The sequence below is a fragment of the Drosophila yakuba genome, chromosome 2R (assembly GCF_016746365.2).
Source record: "Drosophila yakuba strain Tai18E2 chromosome 2R, Prin_Dyak_Tai18E2_2.1, whole genome shotgun sequence".
Classification (NCBI taxonomy): domain Eukaryota; kingdom Metazoa; phylum Arthropoda; class Insecta; order Diptera; family Drosophilidae; genus Drosophila; species Drosophila yakuba.
Window position 1 is genome coordinate 20,725,592 of NC_052528.2, and position 12,629 is coordinate 20,738,220.

The 12,629-nt window shown below is 42.6% G+C and overlaps 5 protein-coding genes across 7 annotated transcripts; 3 read left to right on the top strand and 2 right to left on the bottom strand.

The window, feature by feature from the left end:
* Positions 1 to 1,064: 1,064 nt before the first annotated feature.
* Positions 1,065 to 5,321, top strand: LOC6531618. Its single transcript, XM_002092379.4, has 3 exons — positions 1,065 to 1,354; positions 3,941 to 4,225; positions 4,359 to 5,321. The coding sequence occupies exons 1-3, from the start codon at positions 1,300 to 1,302 to the stop codon at positions 4,730 to 4,732; spliced, it is 714 nt and encodes a 237-aa protein (XP_002092415.1). The 5' UTR covers positions 1,065 to 1,299; the 3' UTR covers positions 4,733 to 5,321.
* A 156-nt stretch (positions 5,322 to 5,477) lies between these two features.
* Positions 5,478 to 6,052, top strand: LOC6531619 (ventrally expressed gene D protein). Its single transcript, XM_002092380.3, has 2 exons — positions 5,478 to 5,673; positions 5,737 to 6,052. The coding sequence occupies exon 2, from the start codon at positions 5,737 to 5,739 to the stop codon at positions 5,980 to 5,982; it is 246 nt and encodes an 81-aa protein (XP_002092416.1). The 5' UTR covers positions 5,478 to 5,673; the 3' UTR covers positions 5,983 to 6,052.
* A 398-nt stretch (positions 6,053 to 6,450) lies between these two features.
* On the bottom strand, positions 6,451 to 8,490 carry LOC6531620 (KH domain-containing, RNA-binding, signal transduction-associated protein 2). Of its 2 annotated transcripts, none has more exons than XM_002092381.4 (6): positions 8,249 to 8,489; positions 8,058 to 8,179; positions 7,630 to 7,994; positions 7,479 to 7,568; positions 7,252 to 7,337; positions 6,451 to 6,985 (listed from the first exon to the last, which is right to left on the bottom strand). In XM_002092381.4, exons 1-6 carry the CDS (start codon positions 8,412 to 8,414, stop codon positions 6,852 to 6,854), a joined length of 963 nt encoding a protein of 320 aa, XP_002092417.2. In that variant the 5' UTR covers positions 8,415 to 8,489; the 3' UTR covers positions 6,451 to 6,851. The 2 variants fall into 2 exon arrangements, 1 of the variants encoding a protein (XP_002092417.2); XR_001454266.3 differs by having other exon boundaries at positions 6,759 to 6,985; positions 7,039 to 7,337; positions 8,249 to 8,490.
* A 252-nt stretch (positions 8,491 to 8,742) lies between these two features.
* On the top strand, positions 8,743 to 9,546 carry LOC6531621 (DNA polymerase epsilon subunit 4). Its single transcript, XM_002092382.4, has 2 exons — positions 8,743 to 8,985; positions 9,040 to 9,546. The coding sequence occupies exons 1-2, from the start codon at positions 8,805 to 8,807 to the stop codon at positions 9,324 to 9,326; spliced, it is 468 nt and encodes a 155-aa protein (XP_002092418.1). The 5' UTR covers positions 8,743 to 8,804; the 3' UTR covers positions 9,327 to 9,546.
* A 390-nt stretch (positions 9,547 to 9,936) lies between these two features.
* LOC6531622 (KH domain-containing, RNA-binding, signal transduction-associated protein 2) lies at positions 9,937 to 12,467 on the bottom strand. 2 transcript variants are annotated; one of them, XM_002092383.4, is made up of 5 exons: positions 12,090 to 12,463; positions 11,520 to 12,024; positions 11,358 to 11,459; positions 11,039 to 11,220; positions 9,937 to 10,298 (listed from the first exon to the last, which is right to left on the bottom strand). In XM_002092383.4, the coding sequence occupies exons 1-5, from the start codon at positions 12,340 to 12,342 to the stop codon at positions 10,153 to 10,155; spliced, it is 1,188 nt and encodes a 395-aa protein (XP_002092419.1). In that variant the 5' UTR covers positions 12,343 to 12,463; the 3' UTR covers positions 9,937 to 10,152. The 2 variants fall into 2 exon arrangements, with proteins under 2 accessions (XP_002092419.1, XP_015051444.1); XM_015195958.3 differs by lacking the exon at positions 11,358 to 11,459 and having other exon boundaries at positions 12,090 to 12,467.
* Between the last annotated feature and the right edge of the window lie 162 nt (positions 12,468 to 12,629).

Below are 12,629 nucleotides of genomic sequence, written 5' to 3' on the forward strand. Positions count from 1 at the left end.
GATGTTTGCGTTGTCTTCTTTTTTGGGTGCCAAGCTTGTAAACATCCGCAAATTTAGAACGCTTCCAAGGGGATTCAGATCCAGATTCAGATCCACAATCAGATGCGGATTCGGGTTCGGATTCTGTGGGGCAGGCGGAGTGATAGTGGTGTGGGATTGGATGGGCGTGGATATTAATCAAATATTTATATTTACATGCACACACCAGAGCCAACACACTGGAATGCATTCGTAGAATTTCCGAGAATTCGTTTCTTTTGAAAACAAATTAATCAAACAACAAGGGCGACAACAACAAAGTTAAAAGCCAGCAGAAGACTGGAAGAATAGAATGCTGACAGCAGGGAAATGTGAGAATTCTAGTTGAATAGCTCGGAAAATTGAAATGTTCCAAGAGGCGCGCAGAATCCCTGCGTTGGCAACTTAAGAGCGGACGCTACCAGTCTCTTCATGCAGTTGGCAACGCGGCCACGGCCAGCTGCAGTGGGTGGGAGTGGGATGGGTAGAATGCACCAACTGCAAGGGAATGCTGGAAAGTGGAAATGGGATTGACCTAGGCTCGTTCTCTATCTCCCTCACTCACTCTCTCGCTCCTGCCTAGTGGGAAATTGGTATTTTGCGGTGCAGCGAATGCGACGCTTTGCCGCGTTTCCAATTGGGCACTCCTCCTGCGACTGTGCAACATGAGTCATCTGCTCTCCTTCGCCGCCTTCGGTTGTTCAGTTATTCGCACTCGGATTCGGATTCGGATTCGGCTATTATGCTGGCGCGCTTCTGCCTTCCTTTTTCCTTCTTTTCGCCCACTTTTAAACACAAAAATATACAGCAGAGCTTCGTTAGCTTGGTAGTGTCACGTTGATAGAACTATAAAATGTAATTAAGTCAACTATTTGAGAAACTTGTTATGATAATTTATAGAGCACGCCTTACACAAAACGTTTAGCGCTTTAGTTTTCTCGTTGCGAATTACTTTGAAGATACATTTGCAAAAGTCCATTTTTCGAGTCACCACTGTACCTGAATATCCCTCCATCGGCATTCGCAATCGCAGTCCATATTCCTTGCTGGCAGTCCTCGCCGAACAACAGAAACGATAACGACAGCCCACGCAAAGAGCTCAGAACTCACGAAAACACTGGTGACAAAACAAAGTTCAGTGTCTCGGTCGCCGTTTATCCTCAAAGGTGGCAAAAAGCAAACTGGTTTGCAAGCCGTATAAGAATTATTAAGAAAAAAAAGTGCCACAGGATTTCAAGGAGTGAATATTGGCATACCCTCAATCATAAGCAAGCGACCGAAATGAGGCATCTCTGGCTGCTCCTTCTTATCGCCTGTGGATCTGTCCAGTTCCCAGGTAAATCCGCTGCATCCCTCACATCTTTTGCCGCATACAGTGTTCCATTAAGAGAGACAAATTAATTTCGTTACAATTTTGTAATCTTTATGAGCAGTGGATTTTTTTCGGCACCATTTACATATGCGGGTTCCAATAAAATGAAGGGCCCTCCAAAGGCTTTATATCATCCGGCTCCCAAAGAAATACTTGTGAATTTCTTGTTTGTCTGCTGCTCCTCGTAACCCACTCATGTACGCTAATTTGCATAATCTAGTGATTATAATCCTGGGGATAGACATTTTCCTCGTACTTGTGTGTGGGTTGCGGGCGCTTAAGTAATCGATGGATTACACTGCACTTACCCCGTTTTTCCACTGACCCAATACGGCGAAACTTAACCAAAAGTGTGTGCGGCCTTTTAAATACATAAAACATATGCTACATCGTTTGAGTTATTCACAAGATACATGCAATAGATTCATTCGAAAGTAAAAGAACTGGCATGAATCATTGGGATGTTTGGGAATTAGTTATACGGAATTAGTATCTCCAGGTTCTTCCAAATATTAAGTGATTCACAAATATTACTCATCATGAATATTTATTAACTTGATATAGGGATTGCCTCATCACACTTATCAAAATCAATCAAATGGTTAACTATTCACCGGAGGTTGCATTTTCGCCATCCCCAAATGGAGCTGGCTCCAAACTCCATAAAACACTTGTCTATCAAAGCAGAAGTGCTTCATAGGGTCGCCAGCACTTATGGCAAAGTTTTCCTTAAACGCTTGCTGGGAGTTATTAAAGTGGGCGGGGTGGGGGGATAAAGTGGGCGAGTGGCCAGGGGAGGGAAAAGTTGCCTGAAAGAACGTGTGTCATTCATTGAATTGACGACAATTTGGGAACCACTTGTAAGCAGGGCATGTCTTCCCAACGCGCGATGAGTATCCACAGGGAGAAAAATTCTAGCCCATTCATGGCCAAAATTTAGTTTTTCATATTTTCTATTTATCGTTTTTGTATTAACTTAAATACTTAAATACATTCGCTTGAGATTCAAGAAGAGCTTAACAATTTCATTTTACTTTGAAGGCAACTTTTTTGTGCGTGTATGAGCATTGTTCAGTGCTTCCGAATAGAGAAATTAGTGGAACAGTAATTGAAATGGGTGGCCAAGAGGGGGTTTGGGTGGGTATGGGTTGGAATGAGCACATTGTTAAAAATATCAACATGATTAAAGTGGCTCTTGAATAATTAAGCAACTGGGAGTGGGTCCGGACTCCGGATAACTCTGGTACATGTGGCCACAGATGATGAGCTGTCAAAGGGATGAGTATGTGGCGAGGTAATTGCCGTATCATGCGTGCGTTCCACGGCATTGTGTCCAGCTTATCGATGATAATTATACGGGGAGGACAACAGAAGCGTGGGATTGAATGGGCTTGCCACATGAGTTGACAGATTCCCATAAACGAATCCGCCCTAACTTTCCACACTTGACCCTGAAAATTATCAATGAGTGTGTTCACATATATTTACTTACGGTATCTTGACCTCCTCTTAGTGTTTTTTATAAAATAAGTACAATTTAAAAAGTTAACAACTTCCCAAGTCAGTCAGTAAGTATCTCCTATGTCTTAAATTCAGGCACTTCAAGGTTTTAATAGCATACTTTTGGGCACCAAATACGCCACCCACTGAGTCTGCTAGTAATAAATTAAACTTGATCCATACTGCCTTTATTATTTGGGAAGATAACATCATCCCCATTTGCCGCTGACCCAAATAGCAATTTCCGGGCAAACAAGTCGGGACAGCAACGGAGCCAAGGCTAAGAAAGGTGTCCCAACTTGTCTGCCAATGTCTTTCAATTTTTTTCCTAACGAGAGTGCAAACAAAACTAATAACTTTGGCACACACTCACACTCACACCCCCCTCCCCCGCCCCATTTAACGAACACATAAACCCACGAATTTTATATGGCAAATTGGCAATTTTCGCAGCCATTAAGCACTGCGCCGAATGTGCAAATGACGCAACCAAAGAGCTGTACCCACATCCTTGAGCCAAATCCAGATACAACCTGTTCCAGATACAGTGCCAAGTATTCCCGATTCGGATTCCATTCCGTGACCTGACCTCCAACTGGAGTTGTAACCATCATATCACTCCAGAATGGGCGTTGACACGCTCCCTGCAAGAATTTCATATGGAAAAAGGGGCTTGGCCACGCGGCATGTTCCGTATTTCGTTAATGGTTTTATGTTGCCTTCCGCGTCTTTGGGGGCTTAGGCTTGGAAACTATCGCCAGACACGGAAATCTGGGCTGGCTGCTTTTCGAGTGCTTTTCAATGCGTACACAGTACAAAATGTACCTGCTTTGTTCAAGTACTCAATCTTTTAATATTTATAAGAGCAAAGAAAGGTGAAGCGAAGACACGCAAATTACCATTTGAAACGGATGCAGATGCATCGATGTATCGATTTTGATACTAATCCCTGAAATAGATACAACACAAACAGATATCGAGCGCACTTTTATCCGTGTAGCTTAATCTGCGTGTGTGTCGGGAGCTCCGACTAATTACCATTTATTCCAGGTGTGCTGACCTTGCCGGAGCCGCACCCAGCCAAATCTTCATCAGCCGCTGGAGGCGGCAATGGAGGAGGAGCCGGGGGCGCCGCAGTCACTGCCCCATCAGTCGGCGACACCAGCAAGGACTACGACTATGAGGAGGACCAGCAGCGGGCACCGGGTAACCTGGCCAAGTCCACCGCTGATCCCAAAGTCCCTGAGCCCTACTTCGACCACAGCGCTGTGGACATCTATGTGCCGCAGAACGCGACTAGCGTGAAATTGGATTGTCCAGTAAAAAATTATAATGGTGAGCCAATAAATCTTCTTTTTTGTAGGAAAAAGTTAAATGTATGATTAAAATTCTGCTTTAACTATGATGCCAAAAAAAAACTTTTACTAAAAAGTGCATGCCAAGTATTGATTTTCCATCTCCTTTTAAGCTGCACATCACGTGGTGCTCTGGTACAAGGAAAAGGTACAGGTATCCAGCGGAATGAATATATTCAACCACATTTACGCCCTGGACGAGCAGTTCTCCCTGACCGTTCCCCTGGCATCCAATGCATCCAATTCCAATTCATCCAATGCCACGGAGGAGCGCTACGAGTGCGAGGTGCTGCCAAACAAAGTGCGACACAAGGCTACCATTCGCTTTGGCCCAGAGCCAAGTACCCCGGCTCCATCACTGCTTCCGGCTCCGGCAGACACCACCTCCTCCGCCAAGGATTCGGTGGCTCACGGCAGGGACATTAGCCTCTGGCTGCTGGGCGTATTTCTGGCCCCTCTCCAGTTGGCAGTGACCTTACGATTCTGAAGGAGTCCGAGTTCAAGACCGCTCCTTAAATCTGCACCACCGGCATTACGTTTGGAGATGCGCACCGCAACAGATGAGCTTGACATTGGGATGTAGCCCGCGGATTACGTCGATGGCTTGGCAAATTGGCAATAGGTGTTGCTTTGTTACTGTATTATATGGGAAACCGATTTTCCGGGGGAAAGCGATCTTCCCAGAGCTATAGTTTATTTAAAGTTACTCTTCCAACTCTGCTTCCCCTACTTCCAATATCGATGTTTTAGACTACTCCTTTGAAAGTAATATTGTTTGTGAACCATTACTTGAACTTAGATACGCTACCTATAGGATCGAATTAGCCTAGTGTGATTGCTTTAGTATTGCGCCTAATCGAGAGATTAGTACATAATTGATTTTAACTTAGCGGAACAAAATGCGATACCAAGTGGCTTACCGAATCATTGTGAAGGAAACTATATATACATATATACATATATGTATGTGTGTGAACAGATTATGAGTACATAAAAACAATGTATGCAATTTTGTCGAATGTAAAACTGAAATAAACTAGAGCTGCTATAGACCCAGCTGAATCCATTCAACGAAATCCACCCCTGTATACCTACTACACACATACTCGTATGCAGGCCGGCAGGATTCGGTGGCTTGCTTTTGGTGGGAGAGGAAGGGGGAAAACACACGCGCGACCAGGACAACAAAGCGCTGAGGTCCTTGTAGGAGCTCACTGCAGCTGCAACGCGGCGCAGGAGTGGGAGGAGGAATTCCGCAACGTGCGCAGGGCCTGGCAGCCATATGGCGGCTCCTAGGGGTGGTGCTAATGGTGGTGGCACAAGCCTCAAGCGACAACTTTACCATCCGGCCGGGTCAGTCGTCAACTGCTTAGCGGCCAGGACACACATCTAGTCAGCGGAGTAAATCAGCGCCAGCGTAAAACCAAAGTGAGTGCTCCGCCTATCAGTTTTGTAAAGAATCCAGTCAGCCAACCCATCCATATGATTCAGATGATACCACACAGCGAGAATCCTTTTTCAAGCGAGGATACTTTTGTTGAGGAGCCACAGTTCTCAGAACATTGCGGCAATAGTCGTTGTGGGCAGCCCCAAACTGCGTACGAGGTCTATCACAGAATCCTGCTACGATTACAAGCCCAGAAGAATAAAGAATCCACAGAAGCTAATGAACAGGAGCTAAGGAAGCAGATCTGGATAGCCAGCTTCACTGGGAGGCCCTTGCAATATCAATGTTAGTCGCAAAACCTTTGTTAAAGATATTAAATAAAACCCAAAGCCCAAGGAAATATAACCAAAGACAAACAGACATTTGGTTTAAGCTTTTATTAATTTAATCTTACTTTAGACATTATTTCACTACAGTTACAGTTAAGCTACTTACCCATCAGATAAAAAATTAAAAGAGAATACTTTGCTTAAAAACCCTGAAATGTTTTAATTATGCATACTCTTTTTATGTTTATTCAATGTTCTTTTTTGTTCATTTATAAATTTCTAATGGTTTATTAACTTATTTTTAAACGCATTTAAATGTCTTAATGTGATTTTCACTTCGTTTCTTTTTATTCAACAATTTGATAAGTTCGTAATGTTTTATTTTTTGTTTACCAATTTATTTTTTTAGAAATATAACTCATTGTTCTACTGCTACTGAGACAATCGTTTAAGAATGTAATGCATATTTGGACTGTAAATGGGAGGCGGTCATAATTAGATCTGATTGCAGAGTATTTATTAAATTCATTTAGTGTGTTTCATTTTATTACAGATTTTTGAAATTCATCGAGAAATAGAAAATTATAATTTAAACACAATAGTATATATTGGACTTATTATCTGTTGAAATGGTCAAATAAAGACATGCCAACAGTTATAACATATTTATACGAATTATAAATTAAGATTAATATTATGTTTGTGGGAATTAATAGCGCAAGTGCGCTTTTTATAAATGTTAATGTTTATTCATTGATTGCGTCATTTTGAATGCTGCTTGCTTCTTGTTTAAATTATTTTCAATGTGCTCCCAGTATGGATTTTATTATATAAGCATCGTCCTTTGTTTTCATTTATAGCGGTGTGCGACGAGATCAACCGGAGCTCTATTATTTATATTTTTTGAGTATGGAATACGGATTGGGCTTATAGGACTTGATGGGCGGTTCGCGCATACGTTTCATGTCAGTCGGATATGGACGTTTATATGCCGCTGCGTTTGTCGGTATTATTGATGGACGTGCTATAAAATTGGTTGATTATTATTTGTAGTAGTTTATGCGTGTATGTAATTACTATAGGAAGTGGTTTGTTCTTTAATATTAATCATTCCAGAGTGTTATATAGTTTGTTTCAAGATCTTGCTCATTCACTGTTATCGGTTTTGATACTATAATCTATTCTGTGACCCAAGATTCAAATCAAAGGTGCATCCCCTCAAAATGGGGGAGTGTAATAGGCCCCGGCACTAAGAAACAAATTAAGAATGCATGCTTGGGTTCCACTTACGTTTGCTGTACTCATAGCCCGTAGTGGGACGCTTGGGAGGCATACGATGTTCATACTCATAGGCCACCTCCTCTACATCATCGACTCTATAAAGATCGAAATGTTAGTTGCTGGACAACGTAAGTTGGTTAGGGTTAAAGATATTTCTACGACGCGGGGACTCTCGGGTCCTTTACTCCTGGTGGGGTCATTAAATGATACAAAATTATACTTTACAATTAACTTACTCGGGCGGATTTTCCGCAGCTCGCTTAATTAAGTTGATGTACTTGGGCGCCCCATTGCTGCTGCCACCAAACTTCTTGTCGAAGACAGATCTGCAAAATATGAATTGATTGTTAGCCTTAAGTCCAATAGCGAGCCACATGCTTAACTTACCTATAGGCCTCCAGATTGGGTCCGTGAATGCTCTTGGCCGACTCGGGATCCATTTCCATTAGCTCGCGCAGCTGCTCATGCGAAACCTCGTCGTTCTTGTCTGGAATAAGATACTTACGGATCTCGGCCAGGGCGTACGCTATGCGGGCATAGCACTCCGCCGGTGTGGCCACCGTGCTGACCTCCAGAAAGAGATCCTTCTGAAGATGGGCATATCTCGGGTCGCCAGTGCTGCGCAGCTGCTCCTCTTTGTTGCGATCGCGTATCGAACTGCGACCCTTAATGGCAATCTTGCACTGGGTCTCCTCCTGAAGACGACGCAGCGAGTTGCCCTTGGGTCCCAGGATCTTCCCAGTGAAGTTGAACTGCGTGGAAAGGGTAAGGATTAATTTCGCGGACGAGGGAACCTCATATTGTGTGAAACCTACCTTGGGATACTGCTTAACGGGCACAAAGACCTTCTGGGTTATCTTCATCGGCTTCTGCTTGTACACGTCCGCGTAGAACTCCTTGCCGGGAATACGACCAGTGCAGTAGACACGGTCCACAGCTACGATTTCGGATTATTGCCATTAATATACCCTAAATAGAACAAAATAAAGAACCGATTGGATTTTACCTTCGTCGATTAGCAGTGCGCATAGTGGAAACTCCGCGGACAAACGCTGACGCTCCTCGTCCAAATCGGCCAGAAACTTTTGTGCCACCTCATTCAGACGAGGCTGGTGGTCATGAGTGGGTGGCTGCTTTTCGGTAAACTCGCTTGGGGTCTCCATTTTTAACATAACACTTCTAACCAATAAATATTAAGCAAACTTGAAGTAGACTGAAAAACGGTATGTATATCAGTGAACTAAAATGATGGCAGTGCTGTCAAACGTATGAAGTTCCAGGACTGTCAACCTTTTCAGTGCTATATTGATTGCTTAAATTTCAATATTTTCCCATGTAAGTTTGTAAAATATCTCGCCCCAACAAAAGAAAGAATAGAGTATTTAAAAAACTCGAATTAAATTTTTATTGAGCTTTGCCAAGTGCTAAGCGGAGCTACCACCCCTTCGATTTCAAACAGAGTGCACAATCGATATTTTTGGCGGCTCTCTTGATGCTCATCTCTAATAATATGGTATTTGGATTCCTTTAGCTTCGTTTGTTTTTAATTTTTGTCGTCAACAATGGCCAGCGAGGACCTATTTGAGCATGAATTCTCTGAGGAACAAGGCTTGGAGCTTCAGCAGGCCATGGAGACTGAGGCGGAAGAGCTGGGGGAAACAGAGGAGCCCTTGGATATCACAGAAGACCCGCCGGAAAATCCTGATGCGGAATTTCCAGCAGAACCAATTGCAGATAAGCCAGGTAAGTTAGATGCATATAGCTGGGATTCCATCCTTATGGCTGCTTCCCTTCCAGTGACGAATGGCCACAAGGCCCCTGCTGATCACGAAGCCAAGATGACACAACTGCCGCTGGCGAGGATACGGAACATAATGAAACTGGATCCGGATCTGCATATGGCCAACAATGAAGCCGTTTTCATAGTGGCCAAGGCAGTGGAACTATTCATAGCCTCGTTGTCCCGGGAATCATATACTTACACGGCGCAGTCCAAAAAGAAAACCGTACAAAAGAGGGACGTGGAAATGGCCATTTCTGCTGTGGACAGTTTGATGTTCCTTGACGGAGCCATGAACTTCTAAACACCCAAACGTAACAGGAAGCCCGCAAATGAAACTGAATGCGTCGATTATACTTTTCTTTATTTAGGGATATTCAGCGGCAAACACATTCAGTTCTAAACGTCCTAATGGTTTTATGTTAAAAATAATATTTAAGTTATAAAACAATTGTTGATTCGCAAAGAAAACAAACAAAACAGAAATCATAATTATAAACGACAACGTTTAACGTTTCACAATACTCTTTGCTCTTGGGAATTTGTATCGAAGCCGGCATTTGGTTAATTTATTTAACTGCTGAATAGTGTGGTTTGTTGTTAATCATACTCTGTCCGCAGGCGATACTTACTTTGTCGTTGGGCATATATATATATATCTGTGGTTTATATTTTGCTTTTTATGTTGGTTTTATCTCCATTATCTTATGAAACAATATTTGCAATCTTAGTCTAACATTATGCATTGATAAATTAATTGTTTTGGGGGTTTTTTGTTTGTGTTTAGTTCTTTTTTTCGTATTGGCTTTAACTAGTATTAGGTTGATTGAAGTATTTGTTTTATTTTTACAATCTTTTCAAAGATAAAACTTGTTGCATTGATGGTTTCGTTTTAATTTAAAACACAATTTGAATATTGGACAATAATTGGAATAAAAAGTTACGTTTTTTATTTGATTTTCGTTTATATAGTATATTTAATAGGTGTGCATAGTTGGATTGTTGACTTCAAACATTTTTTTTGATAATTCGTTGGAATATATTTTATTCATTATGCTTAACTTTGTTTAGTTGTGGTTGTTGTAGTTGTGGTTGGGGTTGGTTTCTTGGTGTTTTGGAAAATCGATGGGTTAACGTATTTTCGGATATGGAGCCGAGCGATATCGCACGCTTTCTCGAGATCGGGATCCAGTTTCGTAGTGAGCAGATGAATGTGATCCCGAGCCCGAGGTGGTTGGTCGATATGACGATGATGAACGACCGTTGCTTGGTTTTGCTATTTTGGAAAGAATTTTATTTGTTGTTTAGATTTTAAATTGTTTCTGTCTCTGTGGTGCTGTTTTTGGTTTTTGGTTTATCATTTGCTTAACATATATACATTGTAAAAAAAGAAAAATATGTTGTTTAACCGGTTTTGAATGCACTACACCCTACGAAACGTTATTGTTTTGATTAAAATGCATTTTTCACGTTTCAAAAAAAATTAGTTTCCACAAACCTTTCAGTTTGGATTTCATAGTTTAAGCATATTCAAATAGTTTTGGGTTTTCTTGCCATGAAGTTTTATGGTTTTGTTTTCAAAGTGTGAATTTAAGTAATTTGATTGTTTGGTCGATTGTTTTTACATTTTTGCTCTGGATTCTTGTGAGTATGTTAGTAGTCGTCCAATTAATGAAGATGGATTTACTTGTCGCTGTTCGGTTTAGTTGATTTGGCCTCTGTTCAGGCATAGTGCATTTAAAATCTTGTTAAAATGGGATGGGTTGCCGTTTTTCATAATTTTGGTACGCGGCTTTTGTGGCGGTTTCTGTTTTTTTTTTTTCAGCGTTTTTCAATTTATCGTCGCTTAGTTGGATAGATTTTGTTTTTCGTTCGAGTTTTTGTCTTGATTTGCGCGATTTGAGTTTAAACATTTACATTACTAGTTGTCGTATTCTTTTTCTTTTTTCATTTTGTTTATTTTTACATGCCTGCTGGGGGGAAAAGATTATTTGTCTAGAAACCTAGATATCTTACCTGGGTAGGCCGCCGCGTAGGAAGAGGAGGACGAGTGGGGGTGATACTCACGCCTATAGTCGCGCTCGTAGGAGCTACTGTCATACTGGGCGTGGTGGGTCGAGTGCTTCGATGTCTGGGGCGGCGGTGTGGCATAGCGATCATATTCTCCATGGTGTTCGTATAGCTCGTGGTCCCGTGATCTGAAAAATTATTGAATTATAATAGGGTCCTCAAAAAAGCTATTTAGAGCATCCGAATATCTAATTGTGTAAACCATTCAATAATTTTTAAGTCACGACATTCTAAGGCATCATGAACGCGATTGAGCTCATCTAACCTGTGCGTCTTTACGATCCCATAGTTGGGATCGTCCATCACATATCGTGCCTTCTCCAGAATCGAATAGACTTTGGGCTTCGAAGAAGCAGGGGGCGGGGTGCTGTGAGGAGAGGAATTCCTCAGTAACCAATTAAAAAACATCGAAAATTGACAAGCCTACCGGGAACTGTAGGCGCCATGATCGCCATATGACTTTGAATAGTGGTGAGACTTCTTGTACATGCGCTCCTTGCCGTCCATCTCGCGTAGTTGCTCCAATCGAATATCGTCGTTGGCATCTGGTATCATAAACTTGCGGATCTCGCCCAGCGCATAGCTGATCCTGTGATAGGCCTCCGCTGGTGGCGCCACTGTGGATATCTCCACATGCAAATCGCGGCTGAGATGGGCGTACTTTGGATTTCCGGAGCTGCGAAGCTCCTCCTCCTTACCGTGGTCGCGCATCGAGTTGCGCCCCATTACCACCATTTTGCACATAGTCTCTTCCTGCAGCTGACGCAGTGTGTTGCCCTTGGGGCCCAGGATCTTGCCAACAAAATTGAACTTGGGGTATTCTTTGATGGGGAACAACACTTTCTGGGCCACACGGATGGGCTTTTCGCTGTACACGTTGGCATAGATCTCGGGTTTTGGTATGCGGCCGCTGACCAAGATTTTTTCCACCTCTGCGGGGCCGTGAAAAATTGTAATTAGATTCAGTAGATCTTAAATGTCGCAGTGCCGAACTCACCGTCGTCAAGCAGACGCTTGGTGATGATGTGCTTCTTCTCGAGCGTTTTCTTTTCCAGCAGGCACTCCTGCAGATACGCGTTGGTCTTCTCATTTAGCTGGGGCGTGTCCCGGAGGGCGGCGTGGCTGGTCGTGTGTCCGCCATCCGCCTCAGGAGTCTCTGGAGCACCGGTAGCCGCTGGCTCCTCGTCGCGTCGCTTCCGCTTGTAGTCGGCGGCATCCTCGTTGTAATCTCTGTCGTAGTCGCGCGGCATTGCGGTTTGGGCGTTTTCTGGCCTGGATGATTTGTAAATTCTAAGAGTCCTACAGCTGAATACAAAATTGTACGCTTGCAGAATTAGTTGGATGAAAAAATATGTATGTGGTAGGACATCGATAGGTAGATCGGCATCACGGTTTCGATAAAATAGTTTTGGGTATTTTCGATAACATATCGCATGTACAGCCACAGTTTGTATCTTATCAATTCTATTAAAAACCTTCGCAGAACTAAGGCAGCATTTATAATAAATTTTCAATTTAAGTTACAAAATGCTTATAA